The sequence below is a fragment of the Puma concolor genome, chromosome A3 (genome assembly GCF_028749965.1).
Source record: "Puma concolor isolate L17-30 chromosome A3, mPumCon1.1.hap2, whole genome shotgun sequence".
Taxonomy (NCBI): Eukaryota; Metazoa; Chordata; class Mammalia; order Carnivora; family Felidae; genus Puma; species Puma concolor.
The window spans coordinates 7013753-7036279 of record NC_141669.1 but is presented as its reverse complement, the minus strand read 5'-3'; the positions used below and the strand labels follow the sequence as shown (position 1 = coordinate 7036279).

At 43.4% G+C, this 22527-nt stretch overlaps 1 protein-coding gene across 4 annotated transcripts in view; it reads left to right on the top strand.

Moving 5' to 3' along the window:
- ADAM17 (ADAM metallopeptidase domain 17) overlaps nt 1-22527 on the top strand; it is a 52404-nt gene that overhangs the window by 23434 nt on the left and 6443 nt on the right. For 2 of the 4 annotated variants that reach the window (XR_015248846.1, XM_025927130.2), the window contains exons 6-13: nt 251-384; nt 3526-3615; nt 5644-5757; nt 7768-7912; nt 8020-8108; nt 9700-9852; nt 16242-16441; nt 17540-17643. Coding sequence is in view for 3 of the 4 variants with exons in the window: in XM_025927130.2 (XP_025782915.1) it covers nt 251-384; nt 3526-3615; nt 5644-5757; nt 7768-7912; nt 8020-8108; nt 9700-9852; nt 16242-16441; nt 17540-17643 (1029 nt within the window). In the remaining variant the exon portion in view is untranslated. Of the gene's footprint in view, nt 1-230; nt 385-3525; nt 3616-5638; nt 5758-7767; nt 7913-8019; nt 8109-9699; nt 9853-16241; nt 16442-17539; nt 17644-22527 lie in introns of those variants that run through there. The other 2 variants (XM_086699973.1, XM_086699974.1) reach the window with 2 other exon arrangements.

The following is a 22527-nucleotide window of genomic DNA, read 5'->3' as shown; positions in this document are numbered from 1 at the left end:
CTGAGCTGAAGTCGGCACTTAACCAACCAACTGAGCCACCCAGGCGTCCCTGAATTCTATGATTTTAAAACCTTATATGACTTTTCATTTTTCTGTCTTCCTCCAAATTGTTTTTTTGTTTAAAATATCTTTAAAGATACTAAGCACAAATAATGTTTGTTTCAAAAGTATGCTAGATTTAAAGCGTTACTATAAAAAACTCCTTGTTTTGATGAATTTTGATTTAATAGTGCATACAAATTCATATTAGAGCTTGTTCATCGGGTGAAGAGAAGAGCTGACCCTAATCCCATGAAGAACACGTGTAAATTGTTGGTGGTAGCAGATCATCGCTTTTACAAATACATGGGCAGAGGGGAAGAGAGCACAACTACAAATTACTTGGTGAGTATCTGATACTGGATCAGGTCACTGGACACAAAGATCCAGTTAGGTAGGCGAATTCCATTCAAGAGAAGACTGCTGTGATGTGAAATGTGATGAAACAAGATTTGTTTCAGATGCCCTGTCATTTCCTAAAATATTTGGGAGCTCTCTGAAGTTCTTTTTTTTTTTTTAATTTTTTTTTTCAACGTTTATTTATTTTTGGGACAGAGAGAGACAGAGCATCAACGGGGGAGGGGCAGAGAGAGAGGGAGACACAGAATCGGAAACAGGCTCCAGGCTCTGAGCCATCAGCCCAGAGCCCGACTACGCGGGGCTCGAACTCACGGACCGCGAGATCGTGACCTGGCTGAAGTCGGACGCTTAACCGACTGCGCCACCCAGGCGCCCCATGAAGTTCTTAACATTACTCTGTAGAGATTCTAGTTTCAAATATTTGAAACCCCATTTTACCTTTGAACTACTATTTTCTGCACATGAGAATTTTTATGCATATTAATTAGGTTTAGGAAGAGTTCATAACATAGGCTTCCCTTCTGTTCAAGTGAACTTTCTGAAAACATCACTGCTATAATGGCCGTGATCCTGTTGGTGACTCATGTATGGATGTATGCTCCAGAGTGGAAAAAAAAGTATTTGTATGAACCTCTGTGTGTTCTTCGCCTCTATGTTTATTTCAGAGCAGATGGTCTGCTTGTTTTATGTTGTATAAAATAGCTAATTGTTGGAATATAAGTACGTGGAATAGATGGGATTTACAAGGTCATAACTGTAAAGATTCAAAGGAAAGATTACAGAAGTACTGACATGGGTTTTTAAGCCTTTACTGTTATAATTTGAAAAGCCAAGGGAATCCTATTTCATTGACATTTTTTGTTGATATGATCTCATTCGTCATGATAACTGGGCACTGACAAAATGTTGTTGTTGAGGGAATAAAAGAGAATACAGCTATTCATGATCCAAGAGCCTAGGCCTTTCTCATTGCCTTTCTCATTGCCTTGCTTGTTCCGTTCTCTGTGTTTCATTTGTACCCTCCCTCACCCTTCTTTCCCTTCCCTTCCAATGTCAAGTGAAAGAATTTATTATGAGGGTAGTAGGAGTAGTGTGTGAAGTCACTGTAATTCTTGTTCCGAATTAAGAGATTCTTTCTTGAAAAAGCTCCTTTCTCAATACGGGTTTTGTATTAAAAGATCTTAATTTCCTTTTTTTGTTCATTATACCACAATGTGAATATAATGAGAGGTCTAGTCTTAGAAATTGTATTTTTTAGTTTTACACTTACTGTAAGCCAAGAACAGTTTCTTAGATCTGTAATGTGCTTCACCGTTACTGGAACAAACCTCATCTGGCCAGTTTTTGAACAATAGGATAGTCTCCTTGAAGAAAAGATGGGTAATGAGCATTTTGTTCTTACGTAGTTTGAATCATCCTTGACCCTCCTCCCCCAGTATTCTTTGTCTGCCTCCCTTCCCAAAGCAGAGAACAGAAGAAAGGAGGAACGTGGAGCCTCACTCCTCTGTCCATCTCTTTACCTGGTCCTTGGTGCTGGTTTGCCCAGGGAGGGTCGGGGATAGATTGAGCAGTATCTGTCCCTGCTCCTCACCTCTTTTCTTTTCTTTTTTCTTTTCTTTTCTCTTTTCTTTTCTTTTCTTTTCTTTTCTTTTCTTTTCTTTTCTTTTCTTTTCTTTTCTTTCTTTTTTCCTTTCCTTTCCTTTCCTTTCCTTTCCTTTCCTTTCCTTTTTCTTCTTTCCTTTTTTTCTTTCTTTCTCTTTCTTTTTGAAATTTTATTTAAATCCAAGTTAATATACAGTGTAGTATTGGTTTCAGGAGTAGAATTCAGTGATTCATCACTTACATACAACACCCAGTGCTCATCCCAGCAAGTGCCCTCCTTAATGTCCATCACCCATCTAGCCCATCCCCCAACCCAACAACACGCCTTCAGCAACCCCCAGTTTGTTTTCTATATTTCAGAATCTCTTATGGTTTGCCTCCCTGTTTTTATCTTATTTTTCCTTCCCTTCCCCTATGTTCATCTGTTTTGTGTCTTAAAATCCATGAGTGAAATCATATATTAATCTTTCTCTGACTTATGTTGCAAATGATAAGATTTCATTCTTTTTGATCAAGTAATATTCCATTATATGTATATATGAGGTGTATGTATATATATATGTGTGTATATATATATATATATATATATACATATATGTATATATACACACACATACACATACATACATATATATTCTTTATCTGTTTGTCAGTTGATGAACATTTGGGCTCTTTCCATAACTTGGCTATTTGGGTTCCTCCTTTCTGAGAAAGACATTTGAGGTTCTTGCTAAAAACTAGAGTGAAGAGACTACTTCTTAGAAGGGAATATTTTAGGTACGTTGATTGACTTTGAACTTTCAGTATTACGGTTGAATGGAATGGCAGTTTTTAAAAAACTGTTACTTGATATTTTGGTTCCATATGCAATTGATAACCTAAAATTTGAGATTAACTGTACCATTTCTTTTTTTTTTAATGTTTTTTTAAATTTATTTTTGAAAGAGACAGAGCATGAGCAGGGGAGGGGCAGAGAGAGACAGAAATACAATCTGTGTGATTCAAACTCATGGTCGCAAGATCATGACCTGAGCCAAAGTCGGCTGCTGAAGGGACTGAGCCACCCAGACACCCCTAACTGTCCCACTTCTTGGTTCTGGTAGCAGTATGTTTGCGGCTAGGAATCATTGTTAGTGTTGTCAGTGATGAAGAATAACTTCTCTTTTTTTTTTTCCTAAGTTTATTCTTGAGAGGGAGAGAGCTCACACATGAGCGCGAGAGGGACAGAGAGAGAGAGAAAGAGAGAGAGAGTCCTCAGCAGGCTACACAGTGTCAGTGTAGAGCCCGACACGGGGCTTAAACTTGTGAACTGTGAGATCATGACCTGAGCCCAAATCAAGAGTGGACACTCAGCTGACTGTGCCACCCATACCCCCCAAGAATAACATCTTAATGCTTGTTTTATAATTGGTGGAAACTTTTACAGTGCCATTTTCTCTAAACTGGCATTTGTAATCCCAACAAAATTTATATTACATTGCAAAGCGTAGTAAACATATGCATGTCTTTCTTTTATAAACACAGATAGAGCTTATTGACAGAGTTGATGACATCTATCGGAACACTTCATGGGACAACGCGGGTTTTAAAGGTTACGGAATACAGATCGAGCAGGTACTTACCAACGGATGTGGCTTTTATTACTCAGCTGAGTGATGCCATCTAAGTATTTGTCACTTGTATTCAGAGTCCAGAAGCTTATCTTAGATTCTGATCTTAAATATTTTCAAATGCCAGTGATTTTTATCTAATAAATTGTGCAGCGTTTTGAAATAATTATTTATAGATTGTGAAGTTTTTTGTTCTTAGGCTTGTTGTAGGCAGAATGCTTTTTTACATTGCTGTGATTTCTTCTTTCTCAGAATTTATTGTTTTTATCCTCTTCATTGTTTTACTTTTTTTTGATGATGCTTTGCATCTTTAGTCAGAATGCCGATACATACTGCTGAATCCTTAGAAAATGTATTCAAAAATACTGTGTACATTTGTAAGGCATTTATGCCTATAGAACCAGTGGGTCTCTTTTCCCCAGAATCTTCTGATTTTTTTATAGTCTGTCAATGGAGTATGTCCAGCAATGATGTCTCAATGTCATCTTATCTTGCAGTAAAAATTGTTTTAAATTGGTAAGACTGATTAAAAAGATTTCTGAAATCAGCTATTGCTTTCGACAGACATTTTAATGTGTAAATTATCTTTATTTTTTCCAAGCTGTTTGTATTAAATTAGCTATATTCTTATAGGTTCTATAGCCTAGAATTTAGAGCTTTTAAAAAAAAAAAAACTTTAGAAATCATGCATCATACTATACTTTATAAATGTTAAACGTTTGTAGTACTTGTATAAACTAAGAGAATTATTTTTCCCTTTTCCATTCTCTTTTACTGTTTTGCATTTTGTTTTAAGTTATTATCTGAATAGGTAATGTATACACATGGTACAAAAGCCAGTGAAAAGTAAGTCTCTTCAGCCTCTGCCCACTGTCAAGCCAGCCCCTTCCCAGAGCCATCCATGTCACGAGTTTCATAAGTATCGTTCTAGAAGTACTTTGTGCATGTATGGCATGTGTATGTGTATGTGTGTATTTGACACATGGTGGTCTGCTCTCCTCTCGCACCTTGCTTTTTCATTTTGCGAATATGTTGGCGATTATTCCGTTATGGTACATATAAAGCTGCCTCACTTGTTTAAAACAGCTGCATTGTGTTCAAGTTTTAGAGAACCCAGAAATAAAACTCCTTTTTTGCCTTAAGAACTTGGAACCACTTGGAAAAATAGGTGCAGTATAGGAGATAAAAATCTCAGCTTTATGATAACGATGACACTTGGGTCGGAGGATGTGGTTTTTAGCTGGGCAGTTGCACTGGGCTTCCCTCTATTTCATCCCAGAATTGATCTTGACCACCTACCACCAAAGCCGCAGAGGCAGAGCCTTCCCTGTGAGCTTACTGCTTGGTGGCAGACCAGACACACTCTGTCCAGGCAGGCAGATTCGGAAGCCAGAAACGGCTGAGCTGAGCATGGCTTAGTTCTTTTTCCTAAACAAACTCACCAGTTGATAACGTTTCATTTCTTTTGGAGAAAACCCTTTGTTCCCTTTTTTATTAAAGCAGGATTAACATGAATTTTTACTGTATGTGCAAGGAAAAGCCCCTGTCCTTTATAATCTTTTATTCCTCTGCAATGATAGACATGTAATTGTTTTGTGTCTCTGAATCATTGATTATATTGGAATAAATATTTTAGGCTCATAGAACCCAAGTTCTCATTTTATCAGACCAAATATAGAGGAAGTAAGCATATTTTTTTACATATAATTTATTGTCAAATTGGTTTCCATACAATACCCAGTTTTCATCCCAACACTGCCCTCCTCAATGCCAAGGAAGTAAGAGTTTAGAAGCACATTTACAAATTGATAAATCATTCACTGACCTACATATTTTCCATACCATATGCTTCTCAGTTTGTTTTTAAACATTGAATATTAGAGCTGAAGAATCTTATGGAACTTGGGTTTAAAACACTGTTTCTAGAGTGGTAGGTGATCTTATTTTGAATAGCTAAAACAGTGCAGTATTATTTCAGAGTCTTCTGACTTTTTTCTGAAGTGTTCTAAGTGTATCGTCTCTTTAAGTATAGATTCGCATTCTCAAGTCTCCACAAGATGTGAAACCTGGTGAAAGGCACTATAACATGGCAAAAAGTTATCCAAATGAAGAAAAGGATGCTTGGGATGTGAAGATGTTGCTAGAGGTAGGTGGTGGAATCCTTAGTGGGACCCTGTGAGCATCCTTTCCGGTTCCTAATACACGAGGTGTGTCTGCATTAATGAAGGGGCGCATCAACAAAGGTTATTGAAAATCAGGAGCAGCTTCCCCCCCGCCCAATCCAGCAGTGACCTCACCCCTGCAGCCGGGCAGACAGCACAATGGGCCAAAAAGTTGTAAAAATGAAAAATGCTTGAGAGTGGTGCTTCTTAAACTTAGTATCTTTGAGAACCTAGTGAAGTATTGGGACTTTAGAAAGTAGATGGATACCCAATATGTACATTTTTTGCACACCGTTTTGTGCAGGTTTCTTTGAAACTCATCGGTAGATCTCCTAGGCCAGGACATGTCAAACAGTGTGACAGTGTATTAGTAGAAATATAACTTGGAGATCTGGAAGTTTTCTACAGGATTTAAAAATCTTTGTATCTTGGGCACCTGGGTGGCTCTGTCAGTTAAGCAGCCAACTTCGGCTCAAGTCACGATCTCACGGCTCCTGGGTTTGAGCCCCACCCACATCAGGCTCTGTGCTGACAGGTCAGAGCCTAGAGCCTGCTTTGGATTCTGTGTCTCTCTATCTCTCTCTCTGCCCCTCCTGTGCTTGCTCTCTGTCTCTCTCACTCAAAAAAATAAACACTGGAAAAAAATAAAAATCTTTGTGTCTTTATTCTGGTGATAAATCTAAAGGTAGCCTAATCATTTTCTGCCATTTGGATTCTTGACAGGGTATGATTGATCCTTTTTGCCACATGATTTCAGTGTCTTGGGTTTGTATATGCTATTGCTTTGTGGTAAAATGACCTTCTATGAAGTGATAGTGATCTTTAATATGTTAGTAAGTGTATTGGTGTCCAATGGTTGCTCTCACAAATTACTGCAAATTCAGCAGCTTCTAACAATGCTTATTTATCTAATAGTTTCCATGGGTTAGGCCATGCATAGCATGGCTCATCAGTCTCACAAGGCAAAAATTAAGTTTTCAAAGCTTGAATTAAAGGATATTCCCAACTCTTCATCCAAGTTGAGATCGATGGAGTGCTTCATCGTATAGTACCCTACATGCCTTATCTGCTGTGTTTCACTGCCATCCCAGAGGTTGAGACAGCACTGTTTCCCCCCCCCCCTTTTTTTTAATGTTTGTTTATTTTTGAGAGAAAGAGAGATAAGTATGAGCGGTGGAGGGGCAGGAAGAGAGGGAGACACAGAATCCGAAGCAGGCTCCAGGCTCCAAGCTGCTAGCACAGAGCCCGATGCGGGGCTTGAACCCATGAGCCGTGAGATAGTGACCTGCGCTGAAGTGGGACGCCCAACTGACTGGGCCACCCAGGCACCCCTAGCACCGTTGACTTCTAAAGAGGCTCACCAAGTGAGTTAGTGTGTTAGGTCTGCTAGTAACAAAGCACCACAGACCAGGGGGCTTAACAGAATTTTATTTCTCATAGTTCTGGAGGCTGAAAAACCAAAGCAAATTAAAAAAGAAAGAAAAACCTGCAGAACATGGGCACCTGGCTGGCTCAGAAGAGTATGCGACTCTTAATCTTGGGGTTGTTTGAGCCACATGTTGGGTGTAGAGATTACCAAAAATAAATACGGGGAAAAACCCTATAAAACCAATAGAATCCTTGAAATACTTTAGAGGGATCCATTTTGGTATGAGGTTCTACATCCCCTGAAGGGAATAGTCAAGCACTGAGACTGACAGAAGTGGAATGTCTTCAGGGCCAGGCCGCATGTCTGCACACTAGCCCTCTTAGTTTTGAGCTGTTCTAACAAGCTGCCAAGCTCTTCCCTATCATACCCTCCTCCCTGCCTAGACAGCACTCCGTTCCTTAACGTGTGCAGGTGGGTGAGAAGTGTAGGTAATTGTACTCAGTTTTGTGGGCTGAAGCAGAAGTGCAGTCAGTCGTATGTTACCGTTCCCCAGTGTCTGGCCGAAACGTCTTTTAGCCTGATGTCGTTGTTAATCTAATTAAGAATGCTTTTTTTTTTCTTAAAGCAATTTAGCTTTGATATAGCTGAGGAAGCATCTAAAGTCTGCCTCGCACATCTTTTCACCTATCAAGACTTTGATATGGGAACTCTTGGATTAGCTTACGTTGGTTCTCCCAGAGCAAACAGCCACGGAGGTGTTTGTCCAAAGGGTAAGTTTCCATTTGTTGTGTGGCTGTGTGAGAATGGCAGACTGAGTAGATTGTATTGTAGTTCTGTGTTAAATGAGCAATCTGTCTCTGTTTCCTTTGTCCTCTAGCTTACTATAGTCCAATTGGAAAGAAGAATATCTATTTGAATAGTGGTTTGACCAGCACAAAAAATTATGGTAAAACCATCCTTACAAAGGTATGTTCTCTTATTTTTTAAAAGGATAGATTTGGAGTTCATTGTGGTAGAACCTCAACTTTATATATTTACGTAGGTATCTTTTAGAAAAGTAATACATGCTTTTGTTAGTTTGTTTCCACCTAAAAAAATAACGTGTTTTGGTGGGAAATGTGAAAATAAAAAATACAAAGGAAAAGATAAAATTACCTGTGAGATTTCTTTTGAGACCCCCCTACCCAGGGCCATTGTTTTTCCTAAAGACACCCCCCCCCCCCCGCCCCCCGGCCCTGCCCCGAACTCTTCATCCTGTGGCTCCTAGGCTCCTGGTCCTGCTGTGTAGCTGTCATTTGAAGACCTCTCCAGGGGCGCCTGGGTGGCGCAGTCGGTTAAGCGTCCGACTTCAGCCAGGTCACGATCTCGCGGTCCGTGAGTTCGAGCCCCGCGTCGGGCTCTGGGCTGATGGCTCAGAGCCTGGAGCCTGTTTCCCATTCTGTGTCTCCCTCTCTCTCTGCCCCTCCCCCGTTCATGCTCTGTCTCTCTCTGTCCCAAAAATAAATAAATGTTAAAAAAAAAAAAAAAAAAAAAATTGAAGACCTCTCCATACTCCGTCATTTCCTGAACCTCATCTTCTTCCTCTGTTGATTTATACCATCATTTTGGTGTAGCGTATGTTCCAGAGCTTCCCAAGAAAGCATACGTGAGAGGCAAATTGAGATTTTTACATATCTGAAAATGTCTTTACCCTACTCTTAAACTTGATTGATAATTAGGTTTTCTCAGTGCTTGAAGGCATCGCTCCATTATCTTCTACTGTTTTGTGTTACTATTAGAATCTGAAGTCATTCCGATTTTTTATCCTTTGTATGTGACCAGTTTTTTCCTCTAGAAGATTTTAGGATCTTGTTTTTGCCCAGATAGATCCATTAGGAATGGGTAAGGCACATTCCAGCAAATCCATACAACTGAAAAGCCAATAAACATTGACTTAAATAATAGGGGTATTTGCCTCAGTCAACGACAAGGTCATGGATAGCATCCTGTGGGTGCTGTAGCAGCTCGGTGATGCCCTCAGGGAGCCCGGATGTTTCCAGTTTTCACTCAGCCACTCTGAGCACAGGCCTCTGTCCTCCTGCTTATCATCTCCTGCTCACAAGGTGGTTCTCTTCTGTGTTGCAGAATGGAGGACAAAGCCTAGTCTGTCCCTTTCTAAAAGCTTCTCTGTGGAAGTCCCACCCACTGGCTTCTGTTTATATCCCACTGGACAGAACCAGTCACGAGGCTGACCTACCCTCAAGGACATATAGAAAGGTGGTTTATTTTGTTGAGTGTATTGCCACCTGAGTGGGATTAGGAAGGGGAGAATGGATATTGATAGGAAATACTGATCTGATACACTGGTAGTTTGGCTACGATGTTATAGTTGGTGCAGGTATTTTATTGCACTGTGCTGGGCCCTTCAATCCAGACACTCCCAACTCCCACAGTCCAACTGATACTCGGTCGTTGATCGCATTAATCAAGACCCCATTTAAGAAATCATGGCCTAGCTGGCCAGTGCAGCTGATGGTTGGATATCAGGAAATAATGTTTTCTTTGCACGATCCTTAAGGAAGCTGACCTGGTTACAACTCATGAATTGGGACACAATTTTGGAGCAGAACATGATCCGGATGGCCTAGCGGAATGTGCCCCAAATGAGGACCAGGGAGGAAAATATGTTATGTATCCCATAGCGGTGAGTGGAGATCACGAGAACAATAAGGTGTGTATCTTTTGGAGCTTTTTAAGGTTAGGAAAGAAAGAGGCTATATTTAATTATAATGAGAGCCCAGTAAAGCATTCAGTTCTAGGGATGGAGCTGCAAATTACAAAGTACCCTCAAACCTGGTTGTGTGTTTGAGAGTGAAACATGGTCCATCAGATCTGGTTAAAGCTATCATTTCGACTGGTATCAAAGCTAATCATGTGTTGACGTGGGCTATTTGGAAAATCAGTGACAGTAATGGCTTGTATTGGAGGTCTAAATGGCAAGGTCTGGTGCAAGTTAAAAATTTCCTGTCATTTCTTATACAAGTTGTCATTCATTTTAAGTCTACAGTACTTAACAGTTGGTATGATTTTTTGTTGTTGTTGTTGTTTTTTAATATTTGTTTATTTTCAATAGAGAAAGAGACAGAGTGTGAGGCAGGGAGGGTCAGAGAGAGAGGGAGACAACAGAATCCAAAATGGGTTCCAGGCTCTGAGCTATAAACTATCAGCTCAGAGCCTGATGCGGGGCTCAAACTCACAAACTGTGAGATCATGACCTGAGCCGAAGTTGGACACCCAACTGACTGAGCCACCCAGGCGCCCCTGGCATGGGTTTTTAAAAAAAAAAAAAAATTTTAGTGTTTATTTTTGAGAGAGAGAGAGACAGAATTCTAGTTGGGGAGGGGCAGAGAGGGAGGGAGACCCAATTTGAAGCAGGCTCCAGGCTCTGAGCTGTTAGCACAGAGCCTGACGTGGGGCTCAAACCCATAAACTATGAGATCATGACCTGAGCTGAAGTCAAACACTTAACTGACTGAGCCACCTAGGCGCCACTGTATGTTTTTATAAACTTCAACACAATCCATAATTTGACAGAGTATAAGCCTCCCGCGGGAAGGGCCTGTGCTTGTCGTGTTCACAGCTCTGTCTCCAGTACCTAGTAGGGGTACCTGGCATATAATAGTTTGTTGAGTAAATAAATTAACAGTTGGCTCCTAGGATTTTTGAGAGTACACCAGTCCTTGGCATGCGATACTGTGAACCTCTTGAGAGACCGTAAGAGTGGCTGTGGCTGACTTAGAGTTTGGATTGAAAGTGTTCATCAGTGTCTGGTTCTTGCATTTTACTTGGTGTTAAACAGCATGAGGCATAATGAGGAAAACATACTGGTTTTGTTGCTGAGTGAGACTTGGCTGGCTCTACCCGGGAAAGACGGTGAAGTGTTTCTCCTGACTCTTCTTTTGAGCCGGCACTTGGCTCTTTAGAGCCTGGCATGGAGCTAGAGGACCAGGTTATTTTTGTGTTTCCCTGGTCCCGGCCCTGCTTTTTTGAGTTTCTTTCTCATGTTCTTTTGTCCTCTTTTTCCTTGGCTATTATGTATAAACAGTCTCTTCTTCTTTTGCGTTGCACCTGAAGTTTTATTTTTCCTCTGCCTGGTAGCTCGCACCCAAGGCACTTTTCCCTCCTCATTTCTGCCTACTCTTCCGACTTATCACATTCCCTGTTGAGTTTTCCTCCGTTTTTCTGAGTTGTCTCTGCATTTCTGAATATGTACATTGTAGTTCAGGGCTGTTCAGTAGAAGGTTCTGGGATGATGGCAATATTCTGTGTTAATACAGTAGCCACTAGCCAGATGTGGCCATTGAACACTTGAAATGTAGCTGGAGAGACTGAGTAACTGAATTTTAAGTTCTGTTTTATTTAAATTCAATAGTGATTGCCTGGGGCTGGAGGTAAGAATGGGAATTAACTGTAAAAGGACACAAGGGATCTTATTGGAGGCAAGAAAATGTCCACAATGTGGTGATGGCCACGCCACTTGATAAAGTGACTGGGAATCGTTGACTTGTACATTTGAGATGGGTGAATTTTGTGATATGTAAAATACGTCTTACTAAAGCTATTAAAAAACAACAACAACAACAACAACAACAAACCAGTGTGAGGGCAGAGGGGAAGTGGTGAGGGTACAGAGGAGTCATGAAGGCGTGAGTCGGTCGTTGTAGAAGCTGGTGAGTGGCATGTGGGTGTTGATAATACTGTTCTGTCCATGACGAGTGAACATTTGTTTTTTTAACTTATTTTTTTAATTTTTATTTATTTTTTAAATTTACATCCAAGTCAGCAGATGGTGTAACAATGATTTCAGGAGTAGATTCCTTAATGCCCGTTACCCATTTAGCGCATCGCCCCTCCTACAACCCCTCCAGTAATCCTCTGTTCTCCATATTTGAGAGTCTCTTATGCTTTTGTCCCCCTCCCTGTTTTTATATTATTTTTGCTTCCCTTCCCTTATGTTCATCTGTTCTGTGTCTTAAGGTCCTCCTATGAGTGAAGCCTTATGATTTTTGTCTTTCTCTGACTCATTTCACTTAGCATAATACCCTGCTGTTCCATCTACATAGTTGCAAATGGCAAGATTTCATTCTTTTTGATTGCCGAGTAATACTCCATTGTGTGTATATACCACATTTTCTTTATCCATTCATGCATCGATGGACATTTGGGCTCTTTCCATCCTTTGGCTATTGTCGAGAGTGCTGCTATAAACATGGGGGTGCATGTGTCCCTTCGAAACAGCACACCTGTATCCCTTGGATAAATACCCAGTAGTGCAGTTGCTGGGTCATAGGGTAGTTCTATTTTTAATTTTTTGAAGAACCTCCATACTGTTTTCCAGAGTGGCTGCACCAGTTTGCATTCCCAATGAGTGAACATTTCTGTAAGTGTGAAGTACGTGGTGAGGAAAAATAAATTTACGGAGCCACACTTGGTTCGTGGCTACAGTATTGGCCAGTGCGCTCTAGATTGTAGTCATTTGCTTCTTTGTTACGAGGATGGTGTCGGTGTTTTGGGGGAAATTGTCTTACTTTTTTGCAGATTCTTTTTGTACAAGTTCTCCTCAGTGAACTTTCCCCACAAGCTCTTCAAGCGGCCCGGGAAGGACTTCCTAATGAGAACGGTGCCTGGCCAGGCCTTTTGTTTTTTAATTCAGGAAGTGTTGGTCTGTCCTTGTTGGATGTAGAGCTTACTTAAAAAGTCAAAATAAGAAAAGATGGGCCACCTGGGTGGCTCAGTCGGTTGAGCGTCTAACTTTAGCTCAGGTCATGATCTTGCGGTCAGTGGGTTTGAGCCCACATCGGGCTCTATGTTGATAGCTCAGAGCCTGGAGCCTGCTTCATTTTCTGTCTCTCCCTCTCTCTCTGCCCCTCCGCTACTCACGCTCTGTCTCTGTCTCTCATAAATGAACAAGTGTTAAAAAATAAAGAAGTGTAGGACAAAGAGGTGCTAGTCTATCAAGAACAATTTATCCATTTATTTATTTTGTCCCAAGAATGTCATATTTAGCGTATTTTCTATTAGTTTGGTTTACCCAACTAACAAACTTGTAAAAATATATTAGGTATCTTCTAATCTACATTTTAAATCAATTCCTTAATAAAAATGTTTTTAACTAGATTAAAAGGGCTCCAGGTTCCTCGACCTCAAAAGACAGGGCCTGGCACCTCCCGCAGACCAGCTGCTGAGAAGTGACATGTGGCCTAGTGACTTGTGTGGCAGGCCTTCTGTGTGGCCAGATGGCCTGAGGGATTTTTGGCACAAGAGGAGAGAGTGTGGGAAGGATGCAAAGAGAAGGCCAGAGATCTTTAGGGAGCGTGGAGGCCACAAAGGGGAGACCAGAGCAACGGCCACATTCCCCTTGAGCCCTGCCTAGGGGCCCTGCTGCTCAGGTGTGGCTCTGATAAGTTAGTGAGGAGGTCTTCTTATGGCTTCAGTGTCCATTCGAATTCCTTATGGTCTCATCTCCCATAAGTGAACTTCTAAAGTTGAGTTCATGGATCTGCAGTGCTCGTGAATAAACCCAGCAAATTCTAACCGCCTGAGGCTAGACAGCAATAACACCCCTTAAATATCTTTATTTAAAACAAATACTTTTACTATCAAATAAAAATCTTTACCATAAAAAAAAAAAATCCTTTAATTTTTTTTTTTTTTTTTTTTTATGTTTTTATTTTTGAGACAGAGAGAGAACATGAGCAGGGGAGGAGCAGAGAGAGAGGGAGACACAGAATCTGAAGCAGGCTCCAGGCTCTGAGCTGTCAGCACGGAGCCCGACGCGGGGCTCGAACCCACGGACCGTGAGATCATGACCTGAGCCGAAGTCGGACGCCCAACCGACTGAGCCACCCAGGCGCCCCAAAAAATCCTTAAAAAAAAAAGCCCAGGGGCGCCTGGGTGGCTCAGTCGGTTGAGCGTCCGACTTCGGCTCAGGTCATGATCTCACGGTCCGTGGGTTCGAGCCCCGCGTCGGGCTCCGTGCTGACAGCTCAGAGCCTGGAGCCTTGGATTCTGTGTCTCCCTCTCTCTCTGTCAAAACTAAATAAACATTAAAAAAAATTAAAAAAAAAAAAAGCCCAGTTAGGATTTCTGTTCAAGGTCATAAGGTCTTGAATATCTTTTATTTATTTTATTATTTATTTATTTATTTTTTTATTTAATTTTTTTTCAACGTTTATTTATTTTTGGGACAGAGAGAGACAGAGCATGAACGGGGGAGGGGCAGAGAGAGAGGGAGACACAGAATCGGAAACAGGCTCCAGGCTCCGAGCCATCAGCCCAGAGCCTGACGCGGGGCTCGAACTCACGGACTGCAAGATCGTGACCTGGCTGAAGTCGGACGCTTAACCGACTGCGCCACCCAGGCGCCCCTATTTTTTTTTAAAATGTGTGTGAACGTGGCTTATTTATTTTTTTTTTTTAATTTTTTTTTTCAACGTTTATTTATTTTTTGGGACAGAGAGAGACAGAGCATGAACAGGGGAGAGGCAGAGAGAGAGGGAGACACAGAATCGGAAACAGGCTCCAGGCTCTGAGCCATCAGCCCAGAGCCTGACGTGGAGCTCGAACTCACGGACCACGAGATCGTGACCTGGCTGAAGTCGGACGCTTAATCGACTGCGCCACCCAGGCGCCCCTTGAATATCTTTTAAAAGTAATCTTTCAGGGCACAGGGGTGGCTCAGTTGGTCGCGTCCAACTCTTGATTTCAGCTCAGGTCATGATCTCATGGTTCGTGAGTTCAAACTCCGCATCCGGTTTTGCACTGACAGTACGGAACCTGCTTGGGATTCTCTGTCTCTCCCTCTCTCTGTGCCCTTCTCCTGCTCGTACTTTCTTTCAAAAATAAATAAACATTTATAAGTTAAATAAATAGATAAAGAGATAAATAAAAGTAATCCTTTTGTCATCTGATTCGGTGGTCACAGTTACCTTTGGAAGGTCCTGTGTTCTCTGCTCCTCAAGGGCATGGTCTTCTCTAGGGAGAAAGTGAAGCCATTTTAGCAAAAGGGCAGCAACTGTGGAGACCTTCCCTCAAGAAACTGCACTAAATTTTCCTCAAGTCTCTTGCTCCTTTTCTTGCTGATTTCAGATGGTTTGGAAAATGGATTCCATTTTAGAGCTCCTGGTAAAAAAAATCCCCAAATTTATAAGAAGGCCATTTCCATGGTTCTGTACCGAAAATGGTGGGGGAACTAGGGTAGAGGCTTCCTTTGAGATACTGGTCAACTGTAGAAATCACAAAGAAATTGTTAAAATCACGGGGATCCATGTGAATGTTTAGGTTACAATTTGGGATTTAATCTTTTAGTAGAACACATGTAAGGTAATCAATCTCATGCCTCTGACTATGCTCAGCTATTTAAAAGCTTTGTTTTTTGTTTTTTTTTTTTAATTTATGTTTGAGAGAGAGTCTGCAAACGGGAGGGGCAGAGAGAGAGGGAGGCCAAGAATCTGAAGCAGGCTCTGTGCTGACAGCAGAGAGCCCCACACAGGGCTCGAACTCACGAACCCAGAGATCATGACCTGAGTCTAAGTCGGTCACTTACCCGACCGAGTCACCTAGGCGCCCCTAAAAACTTTAAACATGGGTCATTCATACACATAGGCAGGGAAAGAGAAGGAGGTAAATCAGAAATTCGCGGCATCCCCGAATCGTTATGTCCTGGAAGATGATGGTGTGTTCCTAATTCTCACTGGCACTGTGGCCGTGTCAGGTGCCATGCCTGGGGACAGGACAGCGTAGAATCTGGTGGAACCAGACTGTTGGTCCTCTCGAGGGACAGGCTGGGATGCACGGTCTCACTGTGCAAGCCTGCCTGTGAAGAATTTTTAGGCTTTTACCCAAATCCACACCAGCTTTTAGCACCCTACTCAGGGAGGTAACTTGATTCCATATAACTGGCATTTTGAGGAGACAGTGATGGAACTTGACATGCCTTCAAGGTGGCTCTGACTGTGGCTTTTACATTGAGAGTTTGTCTCTAGGGAAGAAACACAAACACTACATGGGAATGCATTTTTATTGTTACTTTGGGTCCTTTGTGGCTTTCTTTCTTTCAAGATGTTTTCAAACTGCAGTAAGCAGTCCATCTATAAGACCATTGAAAGTAAGGCCCAGGAGTGTTTCCAAGAACGAAGCAACAAAGTGTGTGGGAACTCCAGGGTGGACGAAGGAGAGGAATGCGATCCTGGCATCATGTACCTGAACAACGACACCTGCTGCAGCAGCGAATGCATGCTTAAGGAGGGTGTGCAGTGCAGGTGAGCGCATGTGGCTGTGGGGGAAGAGCAGTTGGAAAACGCAGGGGCTTTGGAATTGTGAAAGGGTGTGTGCGCACGCTTGCACGTGTGTGTGTCCTTTTTGTCCTTTACAGAAAGAAAAATGCTTTCTGGAAAGCAGTTTGACTTTATGTTACAAAATCTATAACCTTGTGTACTCTTTGATTCCGCATCCCATAGCTCAGAGAGTCTTTTCTAAGGAAACAGATGTACGAGAGAGGTGATTTCATGGCTACATTCTTTCATAGTGATAAAATATTAGACACGGAATGACAGTCCTCCTGAGATCGAAATTAATTCTTGTGTTTCTCTCCAATAAAATAATGTTGAGATTACTGTTTAATGGCATAAGCTAAATACGGAGGAGGCAGGTTACAAATTAGAAGGTACCTGTGTTTCCATTTTTATGACCAGTGCCTGGCTTAGCAGTACAAGGGGAAAACTTGGTGAATAGCGGATTTGACTATGAACATATTGATGTTGTAAAATCTTTTTTTTTTTTTTTTTAAGATTTTTAAAAAGTGTTTATTTTTGAGACAGAATGAGCATGTGTGGTGGAGGGGCAGAGAGAGCGGGGACAGAGGATTCAGAGGGGGCTCTGTGATGAGAGCTCAGTGAGCCCGATGTGGGGCTTAAACTCACGAACTGTGAGGTCATGACCAGAACCAAAGGCGGATGCTTAACCAGATGAGCCATGCAGGTGCCCTTGATGTAAATTTTGATGGGAACTAGGACTCTGGTTGCCTGGCTTCCTTACCACGGTTGCCTTGCAGACCCATGTCTTCCTTTTTTAAGAAATTATGACACTAAGTTAATGAAAACCAAGGACACCAAGGTGTCTTAAGGATGAGTCACCTTGGGCCTGTCTGTACTCACTGTCTGCACTGCTTCCTGATGCCATAGAAGGAAGGGCCAACAGTACATGTAGGTGGACCAGCACCTGGGGGGGCCCAGCACGCAGGCCTGGGTGACCCAGCCACAGGCCTTCCCTGCGATCTTCAGGACCTTGTGACTTGACGGTAGTGTGTGCCGCGGGGCTGATGTTTGACTTGGACTGTCCCGTCTGCTCTTCCTCTGCAGTGATAGGAACAGTCCTTGCTGTAAAAACTGTCAGTTCGAGACTGCCCAGAAGAAGTGCCAGGAGGCTATTAATGCTACTTGCAAAGGCGTGTCTTACTGCACAGGTATGTCCCCCCGGGGCTTCTCGGGATACTGTGCTCAAGTGAGCATGTGCGTGTGTTTGAAACCGCATTGTCGGGGCGCCTGGGTGGCGCAGTCGGTTAAGCGTCCGACTTCAGCCAGGTCACGATCTCGCGGTCCGTGAGTTCGAGCCCCGCGTCGGGCTCTGGGCTGATGGCTCAGAGCCTGGAGCCTGTTTCCGATTCTGTGTCTCCCTCTCTCTCTGCCCCTCCCCCGTTCATGCTCTGTCTCTCTCTGTCCCAAAAATAAATAAACGTTGAAAAAAAAAAAAAAAAGAAACCGCATTGTATTTCATTTAGATGAAAACAACCCTTCATAAACTTCATGTGCAGGCTTGTTTTAATAATACTCCTTAGGTTGAGATACACTTGTTACTGGTCTTTGCCAGCCCCATTCTGTTTTCTTTTTTTTTTTCGTTACTTCCCTGTCATTCACCTCGTCCCCATCGTGCCCTTCCTCTCCCGGGCGGTGTCCTAATGTGTTTCATATTTGCCTGGCCGTGTGTATTTCCTTGAAAGATCGTGTAGTGTTATTCTGTGTATATGGGTGTTTTTAACATGCCAGAATGATATTCTACTTTAGATCTTTTTGGAAACTCAGTGCCATGTTTTTAATTATCTGTGTAGTGCTGTATGTCTTTGTCTACATGTCTGTATCCGTGTTTATACATAGTTCATCGTTGTGGCACCTGCTGAGTTGACGTGTATGATTTAATGTATTTAGCGTACTCCGCTGTTCACTAAGTGATGGCTTGGGTCGCTTTCACCTCTGGATCCTGCAGATAGGACTGCAGCAGACATCATCACACATGTCTTCCAGGTGTTGTAAGAGTTTCCTGGGTACATGGGCAGCAGTGGAATTGCTTGGCTACAGAAAGCGGCAGAACATTGATGTCTAGAACGGCGGTCCTGGTGTGTCAGTGCCGCCAGGAGTGCGTGCGGAGTCCTGCATCCCAGTGTCCTTGCCAACCCTCAGTATTGTCCAGGTGTCTTATGTTTTGCCAATCTGATGAGTGTAACGTGATCTCTCATCCCTGTTTGCATGTTTCTTGAACATTTTCTTAGATCTGTTAGCCATTCAGAATTTTCCTTTTGTGAATAGCCAGTTCATATACTTGGTCCAAATTTTTTTCTTTTTTAATGTAGGCTCCGGGGCTTGAACTCACGATCCTGAGATCGAGTCCCATGCTTTACTGACTAAGCCAGCCAGGCACCCCTGTTTAGTCCATTTTTAAAAGTTGGGTTTTATGTCTTTTTGCTATTGTTGATTGAAGGAATTCTTGCATAATTCAAGCGGTTTAAACATTGCATATGCCTTCCTCCTATCTGTTGTCCTTCTTGGAACACTTTTTATGTATTTTTTTGAGCGAGCATGCGTGTGGAGGAGGGGCAGAGAGAGAGAGAGAGAGGGGAACAGAGGATCTGAAGCAGGCTCCACACTGACAGTGGAGAGCCTGATGTGGGGCTCGAACTCTTGAACCATGAGACCATGACCCCAGCTGAAGTTTGGATGCTCAGCGGACTGAGCTACCCAGGTGCCCCTCTTGGAACACAACTTTGATTTTAATAATTAGATCTTGCTGTTGTGACGGGGTGTGTATTTTATTGAACTATGGACAGTTACAAAGATATTTTCCACAGTGTTTCATTAGGTTCATTATTTTACCTTTTACCTTTAGGACTTTAATCCACCTGGCGCTAATCTGTAAGCTATCTATATGAACTATGCATATTTTCTCAGTTCCGTCAGTTCCTTAAAATTTTCAAAACTATGTTATTAGGTACGTAACTGGACATACTGTCTACATTTTCATGATCTGCTCTTCCTTTACCCAGTATATAATGTTTCTTTTTGACCCTTGTGACTTTTTTGACCTTAATGTTTTATTTGATACTCAGTTACCCCAGATTTTTTTGTTCCTATTTGTCTGGTGTATCTATCCCATTCTTTTATTTTTTTAACTTTCTGTGTTTTTTGGTTGGTTGGTTTGGTTCTCATAACAGCTTTATTGAGATACAGTGAGGGGTGCCTGGGTGGCTCAGTCGATTAAGTGTCCAACTTTGGCTCAGGTCATGATCTCACAGTTCGTGAGTTTGAGCCCCACGTCGGGCTCTGTGCTGACAGCTCAGAGCCTGGAGCCTGCTTCGGATTCTGTGTCTCCCTCTGTCTCTGCCCCATCCCCTCTCACACTCTGTCTCTCTCTGTCTCTCTCTGTCTTAAAAATAAATAAAACATGAAAAAAAATTAAAAAAGCCAATTGCGTTAAAAAAAAAAAAAGATACAGTGAACATACCATACTGTTCACCCATTTAAAGCGTACAGTTCAGTGTTTTTTAACGTATTCGCATCTGTGCAGTCACCACCGCGCTCTGTGTTAGGACATTTTCATCGCCTGGAAAGGAAACCTGTCTCCTTTAGCCGTCACCGAGCCTCCTCATCCCTCCCAAGCCCCGGACAACCAGTAATCTACTTTTGGTCTCTGTGTATTCGCCTGTTCTGGATGTTTCGTGTAAGTGGGGTCCTACAGTGTGTGGCCTCTTGCATCTTTCATTCAGAATCACGTTTTCGAGATCCACCCATGAGGTAGCCCGTGTCAGTACTTAGTGTATTCCCAGCTCTGCATCCCGTCCCAGTGTCCTAGGATGGGCCGCCATCACTTGACGGACTTTTGGATTCTTTCCGCCCTCTGGCTCTCGTGAATACTGCCGTGAACACCTGCGTGCACATGTTGTGTGGACATATGTTTTCCTTTCCCTTGTGTGTGCCCAGGAGTGGAACCGAGTCACGTGGTCACTGTTGAATCGTTTGAGGAGCTGCCGGGTTGATTTCCACGGCGGCTGTACCATTTTACGCTTCCCCCCTACCCCCGGCGGCACCTGAGGGTTTCTGTCCGTCCACACCTTCACCAACACGGGTTGTCTTTCTGATTATAACCATTCTAGTGAAGTTTTGTCTCATTTCCGTTTTCCTTTGAACTCTTAAATGTGCATTTTATCGGACGGGACTCGTGATTCTTGCATTCGGAGATCTGTCAGCGTGCCGGCCATCTGCCACGTCAGGAGCCAGAATGTCTCAGTCAAGTTTACATCAGCGTTTTCTAGCTGTGCTCAGTGTTTCTGTCTTTATTATAATAATAAAGCAGATTCAGAAAAATGTTTTCAATAAGCATAAGCAAAGCAGTTTGAAAAACTCGGTTCATTCTCATCAAGTAGCCTTTTGTCTCCTTGGTATTTTCTATGGAGCAGCACTCGCGGAGCGTGAGTGCGTTACAAGGTCAGCATCCCCGACCAGCAGCGACCAGCAGCGTCGCATCACCTGCTATCTCGTTAGGCGGGAAGTTCTCAGCCCCCTCCCCGGGCCCCTCCCCGCCGCACGCCCTACCTGCTAGCTCTGACGCACCCTGAACGGACAGCCCAGTGAGACAGGTGACACTGTGCCTTTACGGATCTTCGTGTCTGCTACTCTGATACCAGTCTCTTGAGAACAGGCGTTTGACAGATAGTCGCGAAGCATTTTTTACGTATCTGCTCAGGGCAGCATCGTAGACCGAAAACACGGTGACAGTGCAGTGTCCCACTTCACCGCTTGCTGCGCTTTCCTCACAGCCTGCGCTCCGCAGCGGCAGGCCTGTCACGTGCCTGCCCCGTGGACGCCGAAGGCCCGGCGCCCGTGAAGGGTTCCGTGAGACCAGAGGCAGGTGTGGCGCACCCGAGTTAGGCTGGGGTGTATCCCGGGCACTTAACGAAACGGGGCAGGTTCCTTTGCATTTGGTGTCACTGCCGCACTGACTTGGTGGGTCGGTTCCATCCCGCCATGGGAAGGCCAGGCCTCCAGCTCTGGTCCCCACCCGTTGTTTTCCTGCAGCAGTTTCTCTCGCGTCGTGCTCGTGCTGCTCATTTTCCAGAATGAGTCACTCATTCCATCCTCTCACTGGAGTTTAACATCCTTCGGTGGCTTTTATTTGTCCTTAAGAATCATTGATTCATTTAAGAGATATTTGTGATGTCCTTATAGTGTGATAGGGATTGGATATAAACGGATTCACTAAGAGGTTTGATCTTCGCTGTCGTGGACCTTCCCATTCTGTGAGGGGAACAGAAAGCACATCATCAAGTAGATGTAAATTGCACCACGTGTGCTTGAAGGACAGAAGTCGCTGTAGCTGTAGCAATGGAGCACAGTGGGGGTGAAAGCGGGGTCCCCGGGAGGTCCGAGGGACGCCTGTGAGCCAGATCTAAAGGGGGAGTAAGAACCAGCCCTTTCCCTCAGAGATGGAAATGAGGGCATTCGGGGCATTCCAGGTGGACGGGACAGCCTTCGTTAAGGTTCTGTGGTGAGAGACCTTGGAGCAGTGAAGAAATGGAAGGCGGCTGAGCGTGAGGGCTCGGGAGTTGTCGCTGGTGAGGTTGGAGGGGCCTGGCCGGCCACTTCTGTGAGCCTTCCCCACAGCTTGCTTTTCAGTCCAAGTAAACGGCTCTAATGTTTGTTCAGTAGCGTGTGGATGTTATGTATGTGTATATATATAATTTATCTTTTTTGAGAGAGACTGAGAGAGCGTGAGCAGGGGAGGTCAGAGAGAGAGAATCCCACGCAGGCTCCCCCGACAGCACGGAACCCGACGCGGGGCTCGATCGCACAGACTGCGGGATCGTGACCTGAGCTGAAACCCAGAGTTGGCCGCTTCACCAACTGAGCCACCCGGGCGCCCCTGTGTATATTCTTTTATACGTAGTTGTGTTTCACGATACAAAGGTAGAAGCAGGGCTGCCTGGGTGGCTCAGTCAGTGAAGTGCCCAGCCGGCTCAGGTCACGGTCGCGTGGTTTGTGGGTTCGAGCCTCAAACCGGGCTCTGTGCTGACGGTGTGGAA